This window comes from Choloepus didactylus, chromosome 14, assembly GCF_015220235.1.
Source record: "Choloepus didactylus isolate mChoDid1 chromosome 14, mChoDid1.pri, whole genome shotgun sequence".
Taxonomy (NCBI): Eukaryota; Metazoa; Chordata; class Mammalia; order Pilosa; family Megalonychidae; genus Choloepus; species Choloepus didactylus.
Genome location: NC_051320.1, coordinates 87,833,369 through 87,854,340, shown reverse-complemented (window position 1 = coordinate 87,854,340; position 20,972 = coordinate 87,833,369). Strand labels below are relative to the sequence as shown.

The following is a 20,972-nucleotide window of genomic DNA, read 5'->3' as shown; positions in this document are numbered from 1 at the left end:
CATTCCTTACTGAGTAGGGAAGGGTTCCAGTGTAACATTGAATAGAGGGGTAATAGCAGGCATCTTTGTCTTATTGCCAAACCCAGAGGGAAGGTTTTCAGCGTTTTACTGTTAAGTCTGATACATTTACTTAAACACGGTAAGTGTAGTGGTTTAATAACTCATGCTTTCCTCTTCCACTCTCTGAAGAGTTTGCATTTCAGTTTTGTCCCCGTTGTTTCTGCTGTTTTCAAGCGTAATGCCCTTTTTCATTCAGTGCTTTTTATTTTTTACTATGAATTGCTCATTTGTCTTGGAAAGTAGTTTGTAGACCCGGGAAGAAGGTGCTTGGCCTGGGAGCATTGGCCTGAGCTTCGGGCCAGGCTCCCAAGGACACTGCCAATTTGGAACCACTTCAATCTAAAGTCAGGATTGAGAGTTTTTAACCAGTTGCTGCTATAAACCCATGGAAGCATCAGCTTATGGTGACAGCTCCACTTTCATGCCTCTCTGAGACAGCTTCCTCGCCGTCCCCTGGGGAAGTGGCAGAAGAGGGTTTACTTCTCTTTCACTCTTCTGCAAAAGAGAGAAGCCCATCTGAGCTGCACCCTGACTGTTAAACTGCCCACGTGGCAAGGCCGGGGCTTTGCCTGTGACCCCAGACTCCATAAGGTCACCGAGACCAGAGCTCAATTTCATGGGCTCAGCAAATTCTCTTTAGGGCAAGAGTGGCTCTGAGATCTGCTTTCCTCTGTGGGTTCCTGCTTTCACTGCATCTGACCTGGTAACTCCTCATTATCCTGAAGATCTTCCATGATCTCAAGAATTTCATGGGAAGTGGGGGCAATTGTTTTGAATGTGCTAGCCTACCATATTACCAGAGAAACGTTCTTTATATCTTTTTATAGAAGGGGCCATCTTTGGTGTGATTCTCGGATGATTTTAGACATTTTCCTGCTTTCTTCCATGGATGTGTTCATTTTGTCTTCCATCTATTTGTACTAATTTCAGATTCTGACGCCTGGTGGGTAAAACTGGCAATAGGCAGCTGTCCCTTTGTTAACTGTTGCAAGAAGAGGAGAAGAGAAAAGCCCCTCTCATATTTATTTTGGTAATTAACATGATCCTCAAGTGCCCCAGGCTTAGCTGTTCACTGTTTATTACCCCAGGGTTTCATGGGTAATTAAATTCTAACATGCAAATTATTTCTCAAAACATCTGAACTGGTGAGTTCCAGATAACTGTATACTGGTTAAGTTCATTGGTTATTATTAAGATCCAGAAATTATGACCCAAGAGATATGCCTGGAAGTGAGATAGGCTGCTTTTCTTCATCATTATACTAGATAGATTACTTAATTAAACCACAAATATCATAGACTTTTAAATAAGAACATTTTCATTAAAAACTAGAGCTACATCTAGTAATGACTGTAAAATAGGTCTTTGAAACCAGAACTTCCTACATTTCTATTAGAAAGTGCTATGCCAGTGTGAGTGATAATTGTTGTTATCATTATTATTGCTTATACAATAGCTATACTAAATGATAACTATATTGTTAAACTTAGTAGCAGCTGGTCCAATTTAACTTCAAGCTATGTAAAGTTTCACATAAATTGTGTGAGTCTTTTTCACCTGGAAGATTTTGGCATTCTTTTCCCTATGTTGTATAGGTACATGGCATTTGGATATGGCCTCTATGAGTTAGATTGTAGTCAACTGCAAGTCATGGACTCCCAAGATGGGCTTTAAAAAATAAGGCATTTAATTACCCGAAATAACAGGTAATCTGGAAGGAGGTGGTTTCCTGGATGGCTGAGCAGCTTAGCAGTCAAGGCTCCAGGTGAGCTTCTCTCTGGTTCTTTTGGCCTTTGCTTCATGATCACAAGATGGCTGCTGCAGCTTCAGATTGCGAGTCTTCATGCCAGCACCCCTGCAGGAAGGGAAGTGTGGTAGGCAGAACAATGACTCCTGTCCCCAAAAATGTCCGTGTCCTATTCCCTGGAACCTTTGAATGTTACCTTCCATGTTAGGGGAATGTTGCAGGTGGAATTAAATGTACTCACAAAGGTCCTTATAACTGCACAAGGGAGGCAGGAGAGGCGGAGTCAGAGTGGTGCAAAGTGCGAAAGACCAATTGGCCATTGCTGACTCTGAAGATGGAGGGGGCCCTGAGCCAAGGAATGTGGATGGCCTCCAGATGCTGGAAAAGGCCTAGGCCCAGCAAGACCTGTTTAGGATTTCTGACCTTCAGAACTGTGAGAACATACATTTGTGTCATTTTAAGCTGCTGAGTTTGTGGTAATTTGTCACAGCATCAGCAGGAATGCATCCAGAAGTCAGCAAGATGAAAGACTGGCCAGATTCCCAGCCAGCAGACTACCCCTGATCCTTGTTGGCAAAAATGGATCCCAGTCACTTGTGTGGGGCAGTGGGATTACCACAGACACTTGAGTTGTTCATGGCCCATCCCTTGGTGCTGGGATCCCACTTTCTCTGAAACAAGGGATTTTTGCCAGTGCCTCAGGTCAGAGATGGGAGGAAAGTAGCTGCTTCGAAGGTACACAGCTTCCACCAGCGGATCAAAAAGATTTCAGTTTTTAAAATTACCAAGTAAAATTTATGCTGTTAGAAGTCAGGAGGATGGGGGTTACTGGAGGAGGGGGTATATCGTGACTCGAGGGGGCACGGCGGGTCCTCCTACAAGGCCGGGAATGTTCTTTCTTGATCTGGAGACTGATCACACTGGTGTGCTCAATTCGTGAGGCTCTGTGCTTACTATTTGGGTACTTTTTCGTACACGTGTTGCACTCAATTAAAAAGGTCTAACACGTTATTAAAATGACCACACATTATGTGAAATACCATTCCTTGACCCTCAGCTTCCACTCCTCCGACTGCCCTTTCTCTCCTCATTCACTCAACCACCAGTGAGGCGAGGATGAGGATGGGGTTGGGGGTCAGGGATGGTAGAAGTGTCAGATAAGACTGTTCCCATATTCCAAATGGATTGAAAAACATCAGGTCCCTCTCAGTTCATCAAAACAGCTTGGGCCATTCGGTCAGTCAAATTGTCCTGTGTGGGGACAAATCACATGTCTTCTTTAAAAACAATAATTATTTTTATTAGTGTCAATATTACCATTTACTAATAATAATGCTTTATATTTTACGTGTGAGCTATTCGAGGAGAGGGAAGAGATCTTTGTTGCTTTCAGGCTCCAGCCCTAACACAAAGCTGGGTACATATTAGGTACTCAGTAAATACTTGTTGAAGGAATGGATAAATGAATTGTGAACCTCTAATACATTAAAAGAGAAAAAATAGTCTTTTTTTGTGACAAATAGAAGCTCAATTAAAGAGGGTAATAGTGTTGTTTTCTAGCTGAAATTACATGACACTAAATATAATGAATTGTTTTTACTAGGTTGTTAAACATCATTCCCTTTCTTAAAAAGATCCCTGGTTCTGACTTGCCTAAAAATAAAATACAGACTACCTAGTGCTTGACTATCCCCAAAGTGAAAAGAAAAGTGTGGTGGGGTAAGGGTGAGCAGGTGCCAGGGTGATGTGCCAGGGACACTTTCTGTAGCTTCAAAGGAGTTCAGTAACTGAAGCAAACTTCCTTTTCCAGGCAGCTTCCTGGACACGTTAACGTATTAATTCTTCCATCCATCCTCTTTTTGTTTAGTAAGGCTCTACCATGGCCACACTGGGCCTGGGACTCCTTCTTGCTACCCTTAGATGCCTCATCGCTAAAGATCCCAGGGTAACAATGAGCAGTGAATATATTCTCTTGCCCTTTGCCAACACCTCTCCCTCCTGGAATGTCCTTCCACCTCAAAACCTAGTGGAATCCTACTCATCCCTTGGTACCATGTTCCAAGTTCACTTCCTATGTGATTCCTACCACAGTGCCTCCAAAGCATCGGAGATCACTTCTTCCTCTGTGCTTCAGTAGGATTTTGTTTATCTCACTAGAAGTGCCCTTGCCACACTAGCATATACTAATTGAGTATGTGCATGTCCTTCTCATTTGATTATGGGAACAAACCACATCTTACACATTTTTAAATTCCTACAACCCATCACAGCTCCAAGCACATGAAAGATGTGTGCTGACAAGCATGCTGAATTGTATGACCAGCTCTAACCTTATACTACTGCATACGATAGAACTTTCTAACTACATGGCACTGAGCACTTGGTGAATGAATGCTTGCTATTTTCTGGCACTTCTCTAAGTCCTTTACATGCATTAACTCATTTATTCTTGACAACAGCCTATGTTCATTGTCATCATCATCTCTATTTTATAGAGGAGGACATTGAGGCACAGAGTGGCTGAGTAACCTGCCCAAGGTCACACAGCCTAGTGGGTGGGAGTGTGGATCTCACAACCAATCCTGATGATCTGCTGACTCTTGACTTCCTATAATTCACTTTGGTTCTGTATTACCAAGAAATAATGAGGAGAAGAGGACTTGTCTTATAGGTGGTGGGTTTCAGTTTCAGTACTAGTGTTGACTTGGAGAACATTTTTCATCAGTTTTGATAGGTAAAATCTCACATGTCAAATGCAAAAGAGAAAATCCACTATTTATGCTGTGGGGCAGCCTCATTTGTCTGGGAGTAACAGTGTGTGTAGTGGTAGGTAGCACAGAATCTGGAATTTAGCAGGCCTGCATTCAAATCCCATCCCTGCCTGTGTTTATCTGTGGGACCTCTCAGACCACTCTGCTTCTCCCCCTGTGGGTTATAGGGAGGTGATAATGGGATTATATCGAGGATTTAAGAGCTGAGCACAGAGATCGGTAAAGGGCAGTGTGTCATGGATCCCTAAGACCATCCCTGGTTCAGTAATTCTCTAGAAGGACTCAAAGGACTCTGCATATAGTCCTAATCAAGGTTGATTTTTTTACAGCAGAAAGCTTCAAAGCAAAATCAGGAAAAGGCAAAGTCTGTAGGAAACCGGGCCCAAGCTTCCAAGAGTCCTTTTCCAGTGGAGTCCCACAGGACATGCTAAATTCCTCCAGTAACAAGTTGTGACACCACGAGCAAAGTGTCATCTACCAGGGACACCCATCAGCAACTCTGTGCCCAGGGTTTTTACTGGGGGCTGGTCACATAGGTCCCCTCTGCCTAGCACATATCAAAATTCCAGGCCCCCAGAAGGAAACCACTTTGCTTGCACATAATTCAGCTACAGTGAGCCACCTGGTGGGAAAGTCTCATATCAGTGCAGGGAACTGTTTACCAGCCGTGTTCCCAGATGCCGGCCAAGGGCCAACCTTGCAAGCAGCCCTTTCTGAGGATAGCGGTCGTCCAGGCAGCCACCCTCTTTATAATAGTGATTATTTCCTGTGCATTGCTCATTAGCAACATCATAACTGAGGCTACAATTCTTTGTTCCTTTTAAAGAGAAAGGGGTCAGTGAATCCCATGGCATGGAGGCATCAGAGAAGAAGGTCTGCCCAGGAAATGCATTTTCCTGTCCGTTCACTTAGCAGAAGCATTGATTTCCCCTTGAATCTCCTCCTCCTCTGCTCATCTAAATCCTTAAACCCTCTTCAAGGAATCTTCAGATTCCCGTATATTTTACCTCTTCACAGAGTGCACAAGCCCACTTGATTTCTCCCTCCTCCTATAGTACATTATAGTGTACAGTCTAGATATTCAGAATATACTATGTTAGACTCTGTATATTTTATATTTTTCTTCAGCAGATATATATGTATTAATCAGAATATAAGTGGAGTAAAAAAGCTCAAATGTCTTCAAGGGCTGAGCAGATTACAGAATTGGGGGTGCAAGGAGTACTGCAGACAACAGAGAGATGTGGTGGTTTGAAGCTCTGTGTTCCCCAGAAAAACATATTCTTAGATCAAATCCTTTTTTGATGAGGCTACTTCAGTTAAGGTGCAGCCCACCTCAATCAGGATGGGTCTTAATACTATTACTGGAGTCCTTTATAAGCAGGGTAAAATTCAGACAGAGAGAGAGAAAACTATAAAAGCAAGAAACTGAGCATCACTGGAACCCAGAAGGGAAGGGAGAGTCGAGGAGACGCTGCCATGTGCCTTGCCGTGTGACAAGGGACAAGGATCTCCGGCAGCCGGCTCCAGAATGACACAGTCTTTGGGGAAAAGCATCACCTTGACGATGCTTTGATTTGGACTTCCTCTTCACCTCAGAACCCTGAGTGAATGAATTTTCATTGTTTAAACTGACCCATTGCATGGTATTATTTGAGTAGCCAAGGAAACAGAAACTAAAGATGATACTTAAAAAAAAAAAAAAAAAAGCAGCTTCCTTCCCCACAATAAAAGGTGTCTGCTGGATAAATTTATTCCTGAGGACCATAAATTTGAATTTCCTGGATTTGATTATAATTTTCTTTAGGTAAGAGATAATTTCTAATTTCATTTCATTATCCTTCAATAATACAGTAATATTTTTTTCATTTATTCAACAAGTATTTAATCAGTAAAGCTGCATGCCAAGGATACAAGATGAAAAAGACAAAATGTTTGCCTCAAAGATGTCAGCCTAGCTGGGGGAACAAAACAATAATAAGACAGCTCCACGAGAGTGTGATGGATTCTGTTAGAGCGCTGATGCACCATTCCATGATTCCAGGAGCCTTGTCCATTGGTGCAGGCAGTGGCATCCTTGGTGCCTAGCACAGCAACTGGACTGTAGTAGGCACTTAATGCATGTGTTCAATGAATGAATGCAGGAATCATGCATTGATTCCAAAACAGTTGGACTGATCTTAACATAATACTGGGAGAACTTTATATCAATACAATACAGAGTGTTGAGCCCAATCCCAGGCCTATTGAATCAAAACTGCCAGGAGAACAGCCCAGTAATCTGTATCATCTGCACAGTTCTCATCCGGCTATGCTGATGGCACTCACTGGCCAACTGTGGTTCGGCCTTGTTCTCCTCCATTCTTGCTTTTGTTGGGAGAACTGGACAACGGCAGCAGTTGCTTGTGGGAGGGGAAATCGCTGGTGTACACTCCAGAGCTGCAGGGTGTGGGAGCCTGATTAGCTGCATTCAGGAGTAACAGTTGCCTGGAGTGATTCTATTATTGATCCTTGCTGAGGCTTTGCCTGCTGTTTCATTTCAATTACCAGATAATTCTTGGGTAAGCAGAATCTCCCAGGTCACCTCTCTTCCATCTGCCTGTGGCTTAGTACAGTCCCTGTAGCACTTTTTAGCATTTGATTATTCATATGTCACAATCCGGCTTCTATGAGGTTATAAGCTATGTGAAGCCAGGGACAGTCACTAAGATAAAGTCTCTATTATATAGTGAGAAAGTCTCTGTTTTTATCTCCATGCTCCCAGTATAGCACTTGCCAATGTTTGTTGAATTAATGGACGAAAGAGTTGAATCTATTTGCAAATTAATTTTAAATGACATAAATTTCCCTTTGCCTTTTTTGTTGTTTTAGAAGCAAGCAGATTGAGAAACTAGAAGTAGACCCTGGCAAGCATTCATTCCCTGATGTGGCTAACATAGTTCAAGAGGGAAAAAACACACCCAGAAGAGGTAGATCTGAACCAAAAATTATACCAACCGATGAAGATCCAGACTTTGAAGATAACCCCGAAGTGCCGCCATTGATTTGAAACGTCAGGCTGCGCTGTCACTGACTGTGACCCTCCCGGCCATTTGCCCTGTGCAGAGTCTGTGCATATCAAAAAGGTATAAACCTAGAGCTGTTCGTCATTATTATTACTCCAATGTTTTAATCTCACATACTTTGTATTGTGCTATTCTTAAAATATTTTAAAATTAAAATATGTACCTTAAATATGCTGTAATTGATCATTCATCTATGATAAAGTATTGCCTAGTGAAAACATTCAATAAATCATAGAACTATTACACAAATGTTTATTATAAATCACCAAACTCCCTGCTTATGCAGGTAGATTAGGCCACAGATAAAAGGACTGATTGTTAAATTAGTACCTTGGCAAATTGGGCAAGCTCAGAAGTTAAAACTGAAATTTCAGATAAGCTTTGAATGCTTTAATATGATTTTAAGCAGTGTTTCAATTTTCTTTTCATGATGTGTTGGGTTGGCATAGAATATGAGTTTTGAAATTAGACACCCTGAATTTGGGTTTCAGCTCAGTCCCTTTGTAAGATTTTCAGCAAGTCCTTTAACTTCTTTGAGCCTCAGTGGCTTTTTTTATGAGTGGGGAATAACAGTACTTGTCTCATAGATTTGTCTGAAGATAAGCTATATAGAGTGCCTGGTGCCAAGGCCTGATAGATGTTTGGGGCTCCCTCTTTCTCTTCATCCCCTTCCTCTTCATCTCTCCCTCTCCTTATTTCCCAAGCTCTCAATTCCTTTTCTCCCTATTTTTCCCCTTTGTCCTCTTTCTTCTCTTCACCTTCTCCCTCCCCTCCCCATCCTACTCTTCCTCCTCTCTTTTTTTGATATTGGTGTCACTTCTTTATCTGGACCATTATGAAATAAATATTCCACATACAGGGTAGGAAAAAAATTACTGTCGCTCCAATCACAATATACCAGCATTTAAATCAGGCTTACCCAAATATTCATTCAACAAATACTTTTTGAATAGCTATTGAGTGCTGGGCACCACGCTATTCACCAGGGATTTAGTAGTCTGAAAGCAACTAAATGAATAAACATAAAATGTGCCAGGTGGCGATAAGAGCTATGAAGGAAAGGAGAGCACAGTGAGGGGTCAAGGGCAATGGCAGTCCTTTTTCAGAAGGGCTTTCAGGGAAGCCTCTTTAATAAGCTACTGTTTCAGCAGAGAAGCAGTGTATCAATGGGGAAAACGGGGCCATTCTTAACTATGATAGGTATAAGGACTGGTTATAGGAATTCAACTTCACATCTACATAGGAGGAGGTGGGGAAATGAAGTTTCAGAAGGGAGAGGTGGAGGACTGGAGGCAGGACACTAGCCAGTCCACCTGAAGCATAGATGCAGGTGGACAGGTGGGAGTTTGCACAGAATTGAGAAGCAGAGCATGCCTGCATGTGGCAGTAGGACAGCAACGGGGAGCTTATGGGGAGGTCTAAGGAAGTCAGTGACTCTGGGGATGCCATTGCATCTATGTAGTGACTGCTTTTGGGTCCACAGCCAAGCTCCTGGTGGATGGGCTTAGGGCTATCCTCTATCAGCAGATATGCAGTAAGAAAGAGGACATTGGCACAGAGGAGAGGGGGGCAAGGGCAAGCTGAAGCCTGCTGGGCACCTGCATCTGTCCATCACTGTCGGATGGCAGCTATTGTCTGGGTGTAAAGCCTTTTGCTTTAATTCCACTTCCCAAAGCTCATCCAGATTCCTCTTTTGACCAACTCTACCAGTAGCCATCCAGGGAAAGGATTCTGGAAAGCATAGCCTTGGCCAAGTTGACATTTTGCAAGGTCCAACCCTTATTAACTTGATAACCATATACATTTGTCATAATATTTATGGCATATATTTTTGACATATTTCTCTCTCACATACATACACACACAGAGATGTTTAACTTCCAGATAAAGACAAAGTGAAATTATGCTTCTGACTAATCGCATGCGATTATCCTTTAAATAAATGAAAACATGCTACCCTTCACCTCTTAAAGGATACACAAAATCCCATACATCACCTTATCCATCCTTGAGAGATGGTCACTCCTCTCTGGAGAAATCACACTTCCCTTCTGATATAAGCTAAATACTGAGATATAAAGTTAGCCATTATTAACACATGTTAGAATGGGAGAAGAACAAAGAAAAAGGATTTACGAAGATGGATAGAGAGAGATTTATATATATGGATATATCTGTGTGTATATACACACAGATACGTTTTCATATCAAAGCAAGGAGGAAATAGCATTACTGGGAGAACTCCTGTTTTTGCAGCTGGCCATGTGGTTGTAGCTGGTCACTGGTATTTCTAGCCGCCTTCCACTACTAACTTACCTTTATCCTTAGCAAGCACCTAGCAAGTGATAGTTCCTTGCATGGTGGGCTGACCTAGTCTTCATTCCTGCAGATTTTGTGCCATTTGCAGTCCTGCCTGTATTGGGTAATTTAGTTTTCCATTTACTGTTAATATAGAACACAGAAGTACTAAGAGATACCCAAGATCTTCTGCATGTCAGATATGCTCCTTCCTCCTTCCTCCTGCCCCGTCTCCCCATCCTCCTCACACCTCCCACTTCTCCCACCCCGCCATGGTTCATAACCATCCAATTTTCCCACTATAGCAAATCACCCCAGCCAGTATGGTAGCTTCCCTGTTTGCCTGCTGGTTCAGGTGGGTCTCAGCGTCTAGTCGGAAGTCAGCCTTGTGTCCCATGATGGAAGTGCTCTTGCCTTTGGAGCCTATGACTCTGTTCTAGTTTGCTAATGCTGCCGGAATGCAAAACACCAGAAATGGATTGGTTTTTATAAAAGGGGGTTTATTCGGTTTCACTGTTCAGTCTTAAGGCCGTAAAGTGTCCAAGGTAACACGTCAGCAATCAGGTACCTTCAATGGAGGATGGCCAACGGTGTCCAGAAAACCTCTGTTAGCTGGGAAGGCACGTGGCTGGCATCTGCTCCAAAGTTCTGGTTTCAAAATAGCTTTCTCCCAGGACATTCCTCTCTAGGCTGCAGTTCCTCAAAAATGTCACTCTTAGTTGCACTTGGGGTATTTGTCCTCCTTAGCTTCTCCAGATCAAGAGTCTGCTTTCAACGGCCGTCTTCAAACTGTCTCTCATCTGCAGCTCCTGTGCTTTCTTCAAAGTGTCCCTCTTGGCTGTAGTAGCTTGCTCCTTCTGTCTGATCTTATACAGTGCTCACAGTAATTTAATTCAGACCCACCCTGAATGGGCAGGCCAACACCTCCGTGGAAATTATCCAATCAGAGTCATCACCCACAGTTGGGTGGGGTGCATCTCCATGGAAACACACAAAGAATTACAATCTAATTAACACTGATAGGTCTGCCCACACAAGATTACATCAAAGATAATGGCATTTGGGAGGACACAATACATTCAAACTGGAAGATTCCACCCCCCTGGACCCCAAAATGACATTATCTTTCCATATACAAAATACATTCATCCCACAACAATATCACAGAAACTTAAATCATTTCAGTAACAATAGTTATGTAAAGATCCCACCAAAACAATTATAGGCATGGTCAGTCCTAAGGCATAATTCCCCTCTAGCTGTGGATCTGTGAACGAAGAAAAAGTTATGTGCTTCCAATATACAAAGGAGGGACATTCATAAGATAAACATTCCCATTGCCATAAGGAGAAACTGAAAGGAAAACAAGGTTCACAGGACAAAAACAGTTCTTAAAACCTGCAGGACAAACTCCATTAGATTTCAAAGTCTGAGAGTCGTTTACAGAATGACGTTGCATCCTTGGGGCTTGAGAGAGCAGGAGTCTAACCCTTCCTGAGGGCCTTGGTGGCAGCCCTTTCCTCTCCAAATGCTTGGGTGAGTGCTCCAACATATCCACACATTGGAGAGACCACCGTCTCGGCCCTACCCTCCTCAAACATCGGGGCAGCACCCAGATTCCCTTCCATCTCCGGGGCACACACTCAACCCCTTCAGAACAGTGTGGTGGCAGCCAGGTTCTCCCCAATTCCCTGGAAATGTGCTCCACCCTCTTTGGGACCTGGGGTGGCAAAACTCTTCTGGAGCATCAAGGTGGAATGCCCACCCTCAACCTCTGGGGCAAACTCACCCTTTCCATGAATGTGGGCCACTCTGCTCTCCCAGCCCAAGGCCTTTTGACTCCAGACCTCAACCTCCATGGTTCTGTCTTTGAAGAAATTTTTCCTTCAATTTGTTCCTTGTCTATCTCCTCCAGTCCAGACCAGCAATGGCTCTGTCTATAAAGACCCCACAAAAATTCTGTTGGCTTCGCATGATGCACACAGGGGTCAAAGCCATCAGACAATAGGACTTTCCACAAATCCTTTCTGCTTAACTCCTTTTTCAATCTTGGCTTGTACTGAAATGGTGGTTGGGTTCCATGTTTGGTTACATCCTCATGTTGGGCTTTAGCTTCTGGGATTCCACCCCTTGGAAGCCTGTAATTTTCCAAGCCATCAGCTTCTGGCTTCTTTGAACCTAAGAGTTCAGTTCTAAGTTTATCTCTGCTCGCATTTTACTATAAGCTGCAAGGAGAAGCCAGCGTACATCCTCCACACATAGTCTGGAGATCTCCTCAGCTAAGTATTCCAGGTTGTTGCTTTCAAGTTCGTCCTTCCTCTGACACCAGGACTCAATTTTGCCAAATTCTCTGCCACTTTAAAACAAGGATTACCTTTCTTCCAGTTCGCAACAACACATTCATCATTTCTGTTCAAGGCCTTGTCAGAAGTATCTTTAGAGTCCATATTTCCAAAAACAGTCTCTTCAAAGCAGTTTAGGCCTTTTCTATCAAGCTCCTCATAATTCTTCCAGAATCTTTCCCTTTTCCATTTAAGAAGCCTTTCCAACATGTTTGGCATTTGCAAACTCAGCAGCACCCCACTTCTCTGGTACCAAAATCTGTTCTAGTTTCCTAATGCTGCTGGAATGCAACACACCAGAAGTGGATTGGCTTATACTGAAAGGGGGTTTATTTGGTTACACAGTTACAGTCTTAAGACCATAGAGTGTCCAAGGTAACACATCAGCGATCGGGTACCTTCACTGGAAGATGGCCAACGGTATCCGGAAAACCTCTGTTAGCTGGGAAGGCATGTGGCTGGTGTCTGCTCCAAAGCTCTGGGTTCAAAATGGCTTTCTCCCAGGACAGTCCTCTCTAGGCCACAGTTCCTCAAAAACATCACTCTTAATTGCACTTGGGGTATTTGTCCTCTCTTAGCTTCTCCAGAGCAAGACTCTGCTTTCAATGGCTGTCTTCAAACTGTCTCTCATCTGCAGCTCCTGTGCTTTCTTCCAAGTGTCCCTCTTGGCTGTAGCAAGCTTGCTCCTTCTGTCTGATCTTATATAGTGCTCCAGTAATTTAATTCAGACCCACCCTGAATGGGTGGGCCAACACCTCCATGGAAATTATCCAATCAGAGTCATCACCCACAGTTGGGTGGGGCGCATCTCCATGGAAACACTCAAAGAATTGCAATCTAATTAACACTGATAGGTCTGCCCACACAAGATTACATCAAAGATAATGGCATTTGGGGGGACATAATACATTCAAACTGGCACAGACTCCAAACCAGCAGAGCCCAGAGTTGCTAGTTAATCAGTAAAGGTAATAGTAAGGGGAGCCACTCCCATTTTGACCTCTTGATTCCCAAATGTATGAATCTTGACTGTGGGAGAAACAGCACCATATATTGGACTATGAGTCAGAGCATATATTGTATGTCCTAGAGAGTATCACCCCAGGCATACAAAGTGTTATCACCCAGCTAGCAATATATATGAATCTTCCAAAGGCCATTTTATCGTCTATCAGGCCAGCTGCTCCAGAGTGATGGAGAATATGGTAAGTCTAGTAAATTCCATAAACAGCATTCCATTGGCATATTTTATTTGCTGGAAAATGAGTTCCCAGATCAGAAGTGGCACTGCATGAGATACTATGGTGGTGAATATGGCATTATGTAAGTCCACAGATGGTGGTTTTGGCAGAAGCATTGTAGAGAAGGAAGGCAGATTTATATTCAGAGTAAGTGCATATTTCAGTAAGAACAAAGAGCTCCCCCTTCTATGATGGAAGTGTTCCAATATAATCAACCTGCTTGAGCCTGATCTTGTATATACAACTTCTGCTTAGTGATGAAGTGCTGCTGAAATGTCCAAATGTATTGGTTGGTAGTTCAAATGGCGCCTAACTCATGATGGACAGCTCAGGTTGCATTATAACTTGATAGTCCACAGTCAAGCGTTCAGTCTGCTGATCAGAGTAATATGCCCAAATGAGATATACGGTACCTCTAGAAAATCCCAAGAGACCTGCCAGGCATTGTGCTTCATTTTTAGTTGTAGGAGGGGCAAGATGCAGCATCTTATCCTCCACCTTGGAAGGAATATCTTGACATGGCCCAAACCACTAGACCCATAGGAATTTTACACAGTTGGCAGAGCCCTGAATTTTTGTGGGGCTTATTTCCCACATTTTGGCATGCTTGTATTTTTTTTTTTTTACTTTTTATTTTGAAATAATTTCAAACTTTCAGGCCAGTTTTAAAATAAAGCAAACCCCATAGAGAGAACTCCACTATATCTCCATAACCCCAGAAACCCACATCCACCAATTTTAACATTTTACTACCTTTGCCATATCATTTTTTCTATCATCTATCTATCTATCTATCTATCTATCTATCTATCATCTATCTATTTTCTAAATACCTGAGAGCAGGTTGCACACATCATACTCCTGGAACACATAATACTTCCATGTATGTTTCCCATGAACAAGGATAGTCACTTATGTATTCACCTTAAGTGCAGTTATCAAGTTCAAAAAATTTAATGTTGATATAAAGCTTACATTCTGTATTCCAATTTTTCTTATATCCCAATAATGTCCCTTTGAGCCTTTTCTCCTCCTTTCTTAGACCCCATCCAATATTGTGTATTGAATTTACTTGTCAAGTTTATCTTTCTTTTTTATTCAAGTATAGAAACATATATACAACATAAATCTTTCCATCTCAACCTCTCCCAGGTTATCATTCAGTAGGATTAATCACATTCACCATGTTGCAGTCCCCTCACCACCATCCTTTACCAGAACTTTCCCTTCACCCCAAACAGAAGCCCTACACTCATTTTCCCATAACTCCCCACTGCCCCACCCACCCACCCCCCACACACTCCTGGTGACCTGTACTCTATGCTCTTTCTCTTTGAGTTTACAGTCTCTGATGTTTTCTTTGTAGTTACTGTGGGGCTTAAATTTAACATCTTAAATCTATAACAATCTTGTTTGCTTTGATACCAAGTTAACAACTTCAGTGGCGCACATAAACCATGTTCCTATATCCCCATCCCCCCTTAAGTAGTTCTTTTCACAAATTACATATTTATACATTATGAGCCAAAACTATTGATTTATCATTATGTTTTATGCATTTGCCTTTTAGATCCTGTAGGAAGTGCAAAGTTGAGTTATTAATCAAAACAACAATAGTAATGGTATTTATATTTGCCCACGTCATTATCTTTACTAGAGATCTTTATTTCTTCATGTGGCTTCAGTCAGTTGTCTAGTAACCTTTCCTTTCACCTGCAGAACTCTTTTTAGCATTTCTTATAGGGCCAGTCTAGAGGCGAAGAAATCCCTCAGCTTTTGTTTATCTGGGAATGTCTTACTCCTAATTCATTTTTGAAAGGCAGTTTTGTTGGGTAAAGAATTCTTAGTTGACAGTTTTTTGCTTTCATCACTTTAAATTTATCATCTCACTGCCTTCTTGCCTTCTTGCCTCCATGGTTTCAAATGAGAAATTAACCCTTAATCTTATTGAGGTTCCCTTGCATGTAACACATTGCTTCTCTCTTTTGCTTTCAGAATACTCTCTTTATCATTGCTATTCAACAGTCTGATTATATGGGTGGTGTGAGTTTATATAGATTTTTCCTGTTTGGAGTTGAGCATCTTGGATGTGTATATTCATGTCTTTCATTAAATTTGGGAAGTTTTTAGCCATTATTTCTTTGAATATTTTCTCTGTCCCTTTCTTTCTTTCTTCTCCTTCTGGGACTACTGCAATACATATATTGGCACATTTGATGGTGTCCCACAACTATCTCAGGCTTTGTCCACTTTTCTTCATCCTTTTCTTGTCCTGCTCCTCAGGCTGGTTGACTTCAATTGTTTCAATTGTTTCAATTGATGCTGAGATATAATTGACAACACCTTTTCTCTCTCCAGCTGTGTCTTCATCTCTGGTAGACAGTGCCACCATTCTGAAAGTAGTCCTAAGTGAAAATACTGCTGATTGGGCCAACCCCAGCCACCGTGCCTGCCCTCAATGGGTCTTAGGGAATGTTTAAGGAATTCTTTCACAAGGATTCAGGTGATTGACTCAACATGGCACAGAGGTGGTAAAAAACTGGGTCTTCTCTCACCCCCTCACTTCCATTTGAGGGGAAAGGTAGCATATGTAGGGCTTGAGGGATGCCTCATATGAATGCTCTTTCCTTCCATAATTCCCCTTTCCATTCTTCTCTTCTCGAGCCTGCCTTCGTTAGCACACCTTACCAACTTGATCCCAACTGCCCCATTTCCTTGGAAGTACCAGACCTCTACAGAAATGATCAAATCGCAAGTCTTTTCTTGTATCATCTCCATCATCCAGTGAGCCTCAGAGGGGAAGCATGAGCTCTTGTTTTATTGTAAGCTGCCTGTGTGAGGCCTGGTTTGAGTGGTCCTGAAGAGTAAGCTCTACTCTTTAAACAAGGGAGAATGGGAGGTCGTGATGGTGGTAGAAAGTATATTCCACTCTGAGATACAAAATAAAACCCACCTCATACCATGAGAATTCTTTCCTTGAAACCCTCTTTTGGACTCCATATGATAGGCATACTTTTTCTTCATAGCATAATGTTGGCCTCATTTCTTATAAACAATTTATTTTGTTTAGAGATTGCTTATTTACTGCCAACTTTGGGAAACCCAAAGAGTTCCCCCATATCATCAGACATTGAAGCACTCTGTGCCCAAATCTATTCTCCTGAATCCTAGGATTCTCCTTCAAGCCTGGAAGGGAGGGGAATTTCATTTAAGACCACTGATTACTCACTTAGCCTATTTCTCCTTAGAATTCAGGCAATTTCTGTAGGCTCTGCTGAAGACAGACTTGGCAATAGTCACCATGCTGTACTCTGATCCACTGCGCTCCTCCAGAGGTTACAATCTATTCCTTGGACAGCTTATCAAGCTGCCCTACTGTCTTCAAGATAAGTTCTCTTCTAAGAGGCTCTTTGTGCAGAAAAGAGTTAACAGGTCAGATTATCCTAGGCTGTCCTTAGAGAGACCTGCTTGCCAGGTTGGCCCTTGACTGGCATTGGGAACTCGGACTTCAGGAGGGCTGGGTTCCCAGAATCAGCAAGAGTGGCTCAGGTGCCTCAACAGTCTGGACAGACAACGTGGGGTGTGCTGAACACCTGCTTTCCTTCTGGGAATCAGGAATTTTGGTACATGCTCAACAGAGGGTATGTACACGACTAGAATCCAACAAAAGCCCTGGACTTTGAGTCTCTAATGAGCTTCTTTGGTAGAGAATATTTTATCAGGTCACAACATGTTTTTGGAATTGAGCACATCCCGTGTGACTCCACTGGGAGAGGATTCTTGGAAGCTTGCATCTGGTTTCCTTTGGAATTTGCTCCATTATAATATAGCTTAAAATTCTGTGGAATGAAATGATATAAATATATAAATGAAGCCTATTTGATCATAATGCAATAAAGTTAGAAATTCATTAGAGAAGGATAGCTAAAATTGTATTGTTTTGAATCAAAGAAACAGACTAGTAAATGACCCTTGCGTTAAAAATGAAATAATAGGGGAAATTACAAAGTTAAAATGACAGTAGAAGCATCATACATCAAAATTTGAACAATGAAGCTAAACCAATGCTTAGATTAAAATTTAGAACTGTAGTTAAAAGATAATTTTTTAAAAAGATAACATTATGACTCTTGTATAAATATAAAATAAACACATCAGTGGTTTTGTTTAACTTATTAATGAGTGAACTAGTAGGATGTTACAACTGCTCCAAAGGAAAATCCACAGAACCACTAGTATATTTTTTAAGGAACACTGAAAAGAATTTACAAATACATAGGAACCCAGTGTATCCACTATGCAGTGATCAATTGCGTTCGACCTAACAAAAGTTCATTTCCCTTTCTATGGACAAGGAGCATTTGCATTCTTATCAGTTTCTTACAAAGTGCACAGTTATGACATAGACAATGTAAGGTGGGGGCGACACAGAAGGTCATGAGAGAGGTCACACAGGAAGGAAGCTATTTATGTCCATTTCAAAGTCTTCCATGATTTTTCCTAACACTTTGAATATATTTAATTAAACATATCAAAAATGGAAATGAACTTTGAATTCAACTCTGGAAACTAGAAAACAAGCAAACAAGTATACCCAAAGAAAGAAATTATTTATGACGATAAGGGAGAAATCAACGAACTGGGGAATAGCAGCAACCACAAATGAGAGAGCATTAATAAAATGAAAATCTGTTTGAAAAGACTAATAAGATAGATAAACTCTGGTAGACTGGTCACAAGAGACAGGAAGATGATGCAATTTAACAAAATATAGGATGAAAAAGGGAAAATAACCACTGATATAATAGAAATTGAATTTTCAATACAATATTAAATAAACTATACATCAGTACATTTGTAAACCTGAATGATATGGATATATTTCTGAAGAATTATAAAATGACAAAATTGATGTAGGAATAAAAAAGGAAACTTGAATTGACCAATAACCATTATAACTTTGAAAAGGTAAGCAAGAACTTCCCTCCATCTTGCTCCACCACTAAATTCCTGAGGCCCAGAATTTGTTACAAGATAACTATATGAAATTTTCAAAGGACAGAATAGTCTGTATCATCCAAATTGTTCCCAAGAGAGAAAAATAAAAGATGAAAATCTGCTTGATTCATTTTTATGACACTTAGAATGATCTCAATACGAAACCAGATAAAGACACTTGAAGAAAAAAAACATGGAACCATTTCATTTATGAGCCTGGATATAAAAATCTTCAAACAATATCAGCTAATTTAATACCATTATATTAAAATTACACATCACTATCAAGTAATTTTTTTCAGGAATGCAGAGGTGGCTTTATATTTTATATTTCAAAATCTACCAATTTTATATTATAAAGTCTATCAATTTAATTCATCACATTAATAGATGGGGAAGGAGAAGCATTGCATTATCACCTCAATAGATGCAGAAACAGTTTTCTAAAGTTTGATAGTTATTTATGATTTTAAAAAGAAAAAATTTCTTGAAACAATGGGTACAAAAAGGAGCTTCTTTAATTTGATAAGATTTTCTACCAAAAATCTACAGCAAATATGATATTTAATGAAGGCAATTTATTCATATGTACTTCCTTAAGTTTAGGACAAGAAAAGGGTGTTCCTGTCATATTCTGTCCAAATAAATAAATAAAGGACAAGTAAAGAAATGAGAAATTAATATATCCTTACTTGCAGATAACATGATTGTTTTCATAAAAAGCCTAAAAGAAAAAGATAAGTTGTTATTACTAATAAGCTCAGTAAATTTTCCAAATATAGGATCAACATGCAAAATATAATAGTGCCCCTCTCTATCAGTAATACTAAATTAAAAGTGTAATAGAATGCAAACTGTTATTTACTTTTAGAAACAATTTAAACAAAAATGTAAAACCTCTAGGGATTAATTTAAGAATACGTAAACTATTGAGAAAAATCTCGATTCTCTTGAAAGACATAAAAGAAGTCCTTACTAAAATGTTTTATCTACCATTGTACACGGGTGGGATGATTGAACATTGTAAATTCGTATCTTCAAAAGTTAACGTACAAGTTCAATTTATTTCCAGTAAAACCAATAGCAGAATATTGGGGATCAGCAAATGGTTAAGACAAATTTTAAAACAAAGACCAAAATCGTTGCAGACTTGCCTTACTGCATACTATGGCATCCCTTCAATACATAACCATAAATGCATGCTTAATAACACAAAGTTATTATGACACTGACAAGGGAATAAATAATAATCCAATGAAACAAAGGAGAGAAGTGAAAAACAGACCTTGGGAACATGATGTAAGATAGAAGTGGTATCAGCAATAAATGAGGGAAAGATGGCTTATTTAGTTAATAGTTTTGTGAGGGAGAAAAATAAGATAGAATCCTGACTTCCCAATATTAAAAAATATATCCCTGTGGATTAAGGATATAAATATGAAAGGTAAATCTGTAAAGCTGATAGGAAAAACAAGGGTGACCATAGTTAGGATCTCAGGGTGGGGAGGGGTGTCCTTCATGTCAAAAGTTATTTGCAAAGGTCTAAACCCACAGGAGGCTAATGTCTAAAACAAAGGAGGGACTCCTGCAGCTCGGGAAAAAATGCCTAGAAAATTGACAGAAGGCAAAAACTTCTGCTTGTAGAGAGTTTGAGAAGTAATCCACTCAACCAGAAACAGAAGCATTCCAATTGGGGGGTGTCTGCCTGGGCCACTATGACAAGTACCCCACTCTCATTGGCTTAAACAACAGCAAGATTTTGCCTCCCGGCTTTGGAGGCCTGGAGTCCAAAGACCAGGGCTTGGCAGGCCGTGATTTCTCTGAAGTCAGTAGAGTTCTGGTGGTGGCTCAACTTCTGCCTCCGGCGCCTGGCGGTCTGTCTCCTTCCACCTCATCCTCTGGCTTCTCCTACTTCCCTGTCTAAATTTCAGCTGTCGAGGCCATCCCCAAACCAAAGCCCCTGGAACCCTCCATCCACCCATGGGTGCAGATGTTCACCACAATATTTACACAGCTCTCAGTTTGTACTCAGGCTACCTAAAAAAATTTACCCTTCATCATTTGTCAGTCTTCCATGAGGTCCAGCAAGCTTTTGCCCTGGTGGTTTCTTCTTTCTCTCTAATTTATTTTCCTTCCTGTACTCTTCTTGCAAATTTACCCTGGATTGTTTGTGCAAGAGGGAGGAGTCAGAGATTGAGTGTCAGTACAACAGAGACCGAAAAACACCCCTCCTTCCAGGTCCCACTCACTTATCATCTCTTCTCCTTGGCTTCTCCAGACCCAAGCAGATTTGGCTCTTTACCTCCTTCCCTTCAGGCCCCACATGCCCCCGTGTTAGGAGTGTGCAGCTGTGACTACTGGGGACCCAGGAGTCCCAGCTATAGCTCCATCTGAAACGTCCTACCCAGGTCTCCCCACAAACCATCAAAATATCCCACTTTCTTATATTT

General features: G+C 41.1%; 1 protein-coding gene across 2 annotated transcripts in view; it reads left to right on the top strand.

Moving 5' to 3' along the window:
• Positions 1-7,853, top strand: part of LRRC6 (leucine rich repeat containing 6) — a 121,706-nt gene extending 113,853 nt beyond the window's left edge. Inside the window, exon 12 of one of the 2 annotated variants that reach the window (XM_037803477.1) lies at positions 7,450-7,853. In XM_037803477.1, coding sequence (XP_037659405.1) covers positions 7,450-7,627 — 178 coding nt within the window. In that variant the 3' untranslated portion in view covers positions 7,628-7,853. The remainder of the gene's footprint in view (positions 1-7,449) is intronic. The other variant, XM_037803479.1, reaches the window with a different exon arrangement.
• The last annotated feature ends 13,119 nt before the right edge of the window (positions 7,854-20,972 follow it).